General features: G+C 43.0%; 1 protein-coding gene across 2 annotated transcripts; it reads right to left on the reverse strand.

Moving 5' to 3' along the window:
• Positions 1–575: 575 nt before the first annotated feature.
• LOC116758593 (serum amyloid A-2 protein-like) lies at positions 576–4,583 on the reverse strand. 2 transcript variants are annotated; one of them, XM_032641553.1, is made up of 4 exons: positions 4,492–4,583; positions 3,826–3,920; positions 1,374–1,512; positions 576–983 (listed from the first exon to the last, which is right to left on the reverse strand). In XM_032641553.1, exons 2-4 carry the CDS (start codon positions 3,914–3,916, stop codon positions 821–823), a joined length of 393 nt encoding a protein of 130 aa, XP_032497444.1. In that variant the 5' UTR covers positions 3,917–3,920; positions 4,492–4,583; the 3' UTR covers positions 576–820. The 2 variants fall into 2 exon arrangements, with proteins under 2 accessions (XP_032497444.1, XP_032497445.1); XM_032641554.1 differs by having other exon boundaries at positions 4,487–4,532.
• Between the last annotated feature and the right edge of the window lie 2,739 nt (positions 4,584–7,322).

Raw genomic sequence — 7,322 nt, forward strand, 5'->3', positions numbered from 1 at the left:
TACCCTCACAGAAAGGATGGGGATATTTTCTACTGGGCAGAATTGTTTGTATAAAAAAACAATCATTTGCTTTCTTGAAGGGTTAAATTGTCTATAGAACCATCTGGGACTGTTGTTTTCTCTGGGGGAAGATTTGATCTTTTACAATAATTATAGAATAATCCAAGTTTTCATTTCTTCTTGAGTCAGTTTTTGTAAGTTGTATTTTTCTAAGAATTTGTTGATTTTTATCAAGTTTTAAGCTTTATTGCCAAAGTTGTTCATGGTATTCTTATTATCTTTTCCATGATTTGGAACAGGGAGTTATGGACGGATAATTGGTCCATATAATAGTCCATATACGGTTTATACAGTATAGTCTGTGTTCTGGACATACAGCTGGCCTGCTCTCCACATGGGTGGGTTCCACTCAGCGGATGTGGAGAGTCAACTATACTATGGCATTTTATATGAGGCACTTAGTACTTGTGGATTTTGGTATCTGCAGGCGTCCTGAAACCAATTCCCAGCAGATACCAGTGGATGACTGTGAAGTTTTACCCCAAATTATTACTATTGTTTATTAGTGCATTATCTCCTTTTTAAAAACTATGATGTTTATTGATCATCCCCATGGTATTAAATAGGCTCACGTGTCCAAGAAGACTGTCATATGCTGTTTCCAAATGCCAAGGACAAACTGGATTTCACAAGCATTTGTTCAACATTTTTATGTGCTCTTTATCAACTATCAAGAACTACAGATACAGAATACAGCAACCTAGCTCAGCACTGTCTCCACTCGCTTGAGCCCTGTCTCCTGAGCAGAGTGAGAGGCAGCTCAGTACTTGTCGGGCAGGCCTGCAGGTCGGAAGTAATTGGGGTCTTTGCCGCTCCGGCCCCATTCATTGGCAAACTGGTCGGCCTTTGAGTCCTCCAGTCCGTGGCCACTGTCTCCATGCTTGAAAAGGTCTGTAATTCTCGGAATACTCTCTCTGGCATCGCTGGAATGGAAAAGGGCAGGTAGGGGATTACTCCAGGGCTGACGAGCAACAGCCCACCCTCTCCATCTCTCCTCTTTCCAAGGAATCAAGGACTCTGACAGGAGCTAGAAAAGAGGGAATGAAGGCTGAGGCTGCCTGGGCTCAGCCCACCTCAGCCCTGCAGGTCCCCTTATGCTGGGTGAACAGCACCCATGGGGGAGGCTTGGGAATCGTCTGTCCCACCAGCCTTGCTCTGCTCTTCAGCCACTCAGACCCCACACAGGACACAGAGGGTGAGGGTGGATAAGAGGAGGAGAGGCCACAGCCCTACAGGAAGTTCTCCAGGGCTTGGCCCCTCCTGGCTGTCCGAGGCTCTCACACCCATCCCTGCATCCTCAGGGCCCCTGGTACCTGATCACTTTAGCAGCCCAGGCGCCCCCAGGTCCCCTTCGGGCAGCCTCATAGTTGCCCCGGGCGTGGAAGTACTTGTCGGAATTTTTGTAATTGGCTTCTCTCATGTCAGAGTAGGCTCTCCACATGTCTTTAGCCCCTGGCAGGAAAAGAAAGTAATGATATGAACATGATCGCGTCTCAGCAAAATAGAGAAAGAAAACGTTTTCCTCCCACTGGGTCCAGATTTCAGCCTTTGACTAAGCCCTTGGAGATTATTATATTGGCTTGAAATGAATATTCCTTTACTTTTCACTTCCCTGGGTTAATGTTATGAGAATCATACGTGGTGCAAGTTTTACTCTGTTTGATTCCACCCTAAGTCTGTTGGTTCTTCGTTTTTGGTTGTGTGTGATGCGTGTGAAGAGGAGGTCGGATGCTCTTTAAGGGATGTTTGGTTGTACAATGGACCTCTACCTGGAAAGATACAGGAAACCCTCTGACCAGAGGTTGAGAACAAAGGCGATTCTGAGGGAGGTTGCAGACATAGGATGCTCCCAACCTAGTCAAGGGGAGAAATCCATCCCTGTGGACAAAGTGAGGACAACTCAGTCCTGAGTACATCTGAATGTCCGGGGCATATTTGGACCTGACCAACTGTCAAAATTCAATCAGCAGGTGATAAATGTGAGTTCCTTAAGAGAGCTTTGAAGAAACAGGGTAATCAGATGCAGAAAAAGGGCAACTGACACACCAGCTCTAAATAAAGTTCAGTGTCCTCTCCAATAAAATAGAGGAGTGTTGCCTCCCTCAGAGTGGTTACACAGAAGAACTGAGGAAATACAGGTTTAACGGCTAAAACTTTGTAGGTGCTCAGTATACTATGACCTCTCTACTCCTTAGGAAGAGTGGGACAAAAAAAGAAAAAGAATGAAGATGTGGAGCAGGGAGTTATGGACAGGACTCTGATCAGCTAGAATTAAATGGCAAAGTTAAAAAAAAAACTTATCAGGACAAAGAGAAAAATCCAATGTAGAGTTATAATCAGGGTTTATATGATGACTCTATGAGAAAACTTATCTTCATATTATATATTTGTCATGTTTGGCATTTGGAAAGATAGTTTTGTTGAGAGTTATGACATTCCTACTATACTTATTCCCACTGAGTTACTGATTTAAATAGATCCTTGAAGTCCAGACTTTCTTAAAAAGTATTTCGAAAATGCCTGGCATATCTTCTCACCTAAGGTCAGAAAAACCAGAGGTACTGTGCACACTTCAGTGTGCATAAAAATCAACTGGGGTGCTTAATAAAGGCCAGATTTCCAGTCTCAACCCCTGGGATTGTGATTCAAGGGAAGGGTTGTGTGTGGCCCCAGGCGCCTGCATTCCACAAAGCACCCCAGACCACCGGTGATTCTCATGCATGTGGCCCTAGAACAGCCCTTTGAAAAACACTGACCTAAGAGATGAAAAATTATTTTTAGCTGGGTCTGTGAGAATTTAGATAGAACGGCCAGCAAACTCTTAAAACAATTATTCAGTAACTATCACAGAAAAATAATAACACAAAATAATTTTGTGAAATAAACAAATTTTTGCTACTTCACTGTGGCTAGTGAGGTACATATCTCTTGCTATCAGTTTCTGGCCAGGTCTCAGCCTCAGTAGAACCATTGTCAAGGTAATTCATTGTGCCATTTGTGGTGGGGAGAGGAGCTCTATCAAGTTGCCTTCTAATGGCACCACATCCCCACTATTTGCCATTTGCTCAGATACAGAGCAGGACATGTGTTCACAAATCCCTCACTCTCCCACGTCTACTCTTGTCTAGGAGGCATATAATACCTCGGTTAATAGCAAGGTCTGGGGGAGCTCAATGTCTTGGGTTAAATCCCGCTCTGCTGGAGGACTTTGTTAGGTGTCTTAATTTCTTGGTGCCTCAGTTTCTCTGGTAAGGGATAATGGTACCAACATTGCAGGACTAAAGGATTAAAACCTGAGGATGACAAGGAGTTCACTCATGCATGCGAAGCTCTTAGAACAGTGCCTAGCAGGTATTAAAAGCTCAGGTATTTTAGTTATAATTATTAAGTGGATGGGGAGGGTGAACATTCCCCACCCATTTAATGCACCCACTTCATGGTACCTGAGACTTGGAAATGAGCCATCCCTAGTTGCCCACGAGGGGGCAGCAGAGCCCCACTTGTATTTAGGGAACATGCACCTCCTGAATCCAGATCTCTTCCTCACTCCTGCTGAAAGTTGGGGCCCAAATTCTATGTGACCTCGGGCTTGGGAATTCCAAGGGTGCAAAGCTGGTCAGAAAAACCTGGGGAAGTGCTACCACGGAAACCAAGCTCCTTTTTTTCCCTCTTATGGTCTTTGCCCTGTGGGGATGTGACCTCTGCTCAGGTGAATCCTGGGAGCTGCAGATGCATCCTTCCCCTGACCCATCCTTTGATCCTTACCTTGACCAGCTTCCTTGACGAATGTAGCCCATCTCTGGCTGCTGACGCCCAGGATCAGGAAGCAGAAAATGATGCCCGTGGAAAGCTTCATCCTGCTGCAGGGAGATGAGCAGACACAAACAAGGATGACAGGTCTGGGTTTTTGTTCTTGTTTTCGTTTTGTAATGTGGATACACCCTTGCATTCCAAAAATAAATTCCACTGAATTTTATCTCAATATATAGCCGATAGATAGATAGCATTACAGAGGATCCAGTTCTCATTTCCGTGTGTCTCATTGGAATCCCAATGATTTCCTGTGTGAGGGATTGCAACAGGCTTTTAGTATAAACCATTTCCAGTCCAGTCATTCCCTATCAGCCCTGAAACCCACCTGCACAGCAAGTTTCCCAAAGGCATTAGGAGTTTGGGCACTATACCTCTCTGTAATATGAGATGAGGTAAACAATGCACAAGCACTTACAAATGCTTGCTCTACCTATCACTGACTTCACACAGAAGAAGCATATGGAACCCCTACCCCCCAAAGTATTCACAGCTGGTGAATTCTGATTGTCAGAATAGTAGATTCAGGAAGGAAGCAGAGGGCTGGGCTGCAGCACAAGAATGCTGGTGAAGAAAGAGAATCTCCAAAGAGGAAAAGTTTGGAAAGTTCTAGCACCTCACCGTTGGCTGTGCCTTCCTGCTGAGGCTCCTGGCAAAGCTGAGCTGCCTGTGCTGCCTGCCTGGGAGATGGAGCTGGTGCTTTATATATTGACACTTGGCTAGTGGAGCAAATGAGAAGACAGGTTTGAACCAAAAGAAAAAAAACCAAACAAACAGGAAAGAAAGAAATTTGGGAAATTCCTCTTGACAGCATTTCAAAACAGCAGCGTTATTTTTCACACACATCTAATTCTCCTGGATTGTGCAATCTGGCAGTTTTCAAGAGTGTAGCAAGTTGGGCTGCTTCTGTCTGTTTCCAGTCTCACTCCTGGTGGGGAAGGGTGTTTTTCCCCACACAATAATGTACTGACATTTGCTGTGAAGGGTAATCAATATTAGAAAAAGAGAGTTGATTGCCTAAAGAATGTGAGGATACAGGGCAAAAGGAAGAGCAGTAAGGGGCCATTGCAAGGGACAGCTCAGGATGAAGCTGGGACCCCAGGGCACAGGAGTCAGAAAGGAAGGAGGTAGAAGCCCAGGAAACCTGCGGGTGTAAGTCATCAGGAGGCAGAAGCGCATCGGGGGCGGGAAGGTGGTAGAACGCGCATCGAGCTCGGTTTGCCGGTCTTTAAGTGGTCGCGCCCCCTTGGAGAACGCGACCAGAAGGCAAGGCGGTCCCGGGCTCTCTAGCTTCGCGGTGATTGTAAAGTGCAGACCACTTGCCACGGAACATAGTTGAAATAGAAAATAGGAAGATGGCAGCAAACCCTTCAGGACAAGAGCATTAAAAATTAACCCTAGAGATAGCCTCATCTACCAGAGGGCAGACAGCAGAAGCAAGAAGAACTACAATCCTGCAGCCTGTGGAACAAAAACCACATTCACAGAAAGATAGACAAGATGAAAAGGCAGAGGGCTATGTACCAGATGAAGGAACAAGATAAAACCCCAGATAAACAACTAAATGAAGTGGAGACAGGCAACCTTCCAAAAAAAGAATGCAGAATAATGATAGTGAAGATGATCCAGGCCCTCGGAAAAAGAATGGAGGCAAAGATTGAGAAGATGCAAGAAATGTTTAACAAAGGCCTAGAAGAATTAAAGAACAAAGAAACAGAGATGAACAATACAGTAACTGAAATGAAAACTACACTAGAAGGAATCAATAGCAGAATAACTGAGGCAGAAGAACGGATAAGTGACCTGGAAGACAGAATGGTGAAATTCACTGCTGTGGAACAGAATAAAGAAAAAAGAATGAAAAGAAATGAAGGCAGCCTAAGAGACCTCTGGGACAACATTAAACAGAACAACATTTGCATTATAGGGGTCCCAGAAGGAGAAGAGAGAGAGAAAGGACCTGAGAAAATATTTGAAGAGATTATAGTCAAAAACTTCCCTCACATAGGAAAGGAAATATCCACCTAAGTCCAGGAAGCACAGTGAGTCCCATACAGGATAAACACAAGGAGAAACATGCCAAGACACATAGTAATCAAATTGGCAAAAATTAAAGACAAAGAAAAATTATTGAAAGCAGCAAGGGAAAAACGACAAATAACATACAAGGGAACTCCCATAAGGTTAACAGCTGATTTCTCAGTAGAAACTCTACAAGCCAGAAGGGAGTGGCATGATATACTTAAAGTGATGAAAGGGAAGAACCTACAACCAAGATTACTCTACCCAGCAAGGATCTCATTCAGATTGGATGGAGAAATCAAAAGCTTTACAGACAAGCAAAAGATAAGAGAATTCAGCACCAAACCAGCTCTACAACAAATGCTAAAGGAACTTCTCTAAGTGGGAAAGACAAGAGAAGAAAAAGATCTACAAAAACAAACCCAAAACAATTAATAAAATGGTCATAGGAACATACATATCCATAATTACCTTAAACATGAATGGATTAAATGCTCCAACCAAAAGACACAGGCTTGCTGAATGGATACAAAAACAAGACCCATATATATGCTGTCTACAAGAGACCCACTTCAGACCTAGGGACACATACAGACTGAAAGTGAGGGGATGGAAAAAGATATTCCATGCAACTGGAAATCAAAAGAAAGCTGGAGCAGCAATACTCATATCAGATAAAATAGACTTTAAATTAAAGAATGTTACAAGAGACAAGGAAGGACACTACATAATGATCAAGGGGTCAATCCAAGAAGAAGATATAACAATTATAAATATATACTCACGCAACATAGGAGCACGTCAATACATAAGGCAACTGCTGACAGCTGTAAAAGAGGAAATCAACAGTAACACAATATAGTTGGGGACTTTAACACCTCCCTTACACCAATGGACAGATCATCCAAAATGAAAATAAATAAGGACACAATAGACCAGATAGATTTAATTGATATTTATAGGACATTCCATCCCAAAACAGCAGATTACACTTTCTTCTCAAGTGCACATGGAACATTCTCCAGGATAGATCACATCTTGGGTCACAAACCAAGCCTCAGTAAACTTAAGAAAATTGAAAAAACAAATACCACATGATCTCACTTATATGCTGAATCTAAAAAAAATCAAAAGCTGAACTCATGGATACAGAGAACAGATTAATGGTTGCCAGAGGCAGGGAGTGGGAGATGAGTAAAAGGAGTGAAGGGCGTCAAAAGGTACAGACTTCCAGTTATAAAATAATTAAGTCCTGGGCATGTAATGTACAGCATGGCAACTATAGTTAATAATACTGTATTGTGTATTTGAAAGTTGCTAAGAGAATAAATCTTAAAAGTTCTCACCACAAGAAAAAAATTGTAACTATGTGTGGTGATGGATGTTCTCTATACTTCTTGTGGTGGTCATTTCACAATACAGTTGTCCCA

This window comes from Phocoena sinus, chromosome 8 (genome assembly GCF_008692025.1).
Source record: "Phocoena sinus isolate mPhoSin1 chromosome 8, mPhoSin1.pri, whole genome shotgun sequence".
Lineage (NCBI taxonomy): Eukaryota > Metazoa > Chordata > Mammalia > Artiodactyla > Phocoenidae > Phocoena > Phocoena sinus.

Excerpts from the sequence above, each read along its gene's own strand:
- LOC116758593 (XM_032641553.1), bottom strand. The coding sequence starts at position 3,916 with ATGAAGCTTTCCACGGGCATCATTTTCTGCTTCCTGATCCTGGGCGTC. Across the intron at positions 1,513-3,825 it reads CGTCAAGGAAGCTGGTCAAG|GGGCTAAAGACATGTGGAGA; the intron begins GTAAGGATCAAA and ends TTTTCCTGCCAG. Across the intron at positions 984-1,373 it reads TGGGCTGCTAAAGTGATCAG|CGATGCCAGAGAGAGTATTC; the intron begins GTACCAGGGGCC and ends TTTCCATTCCAG.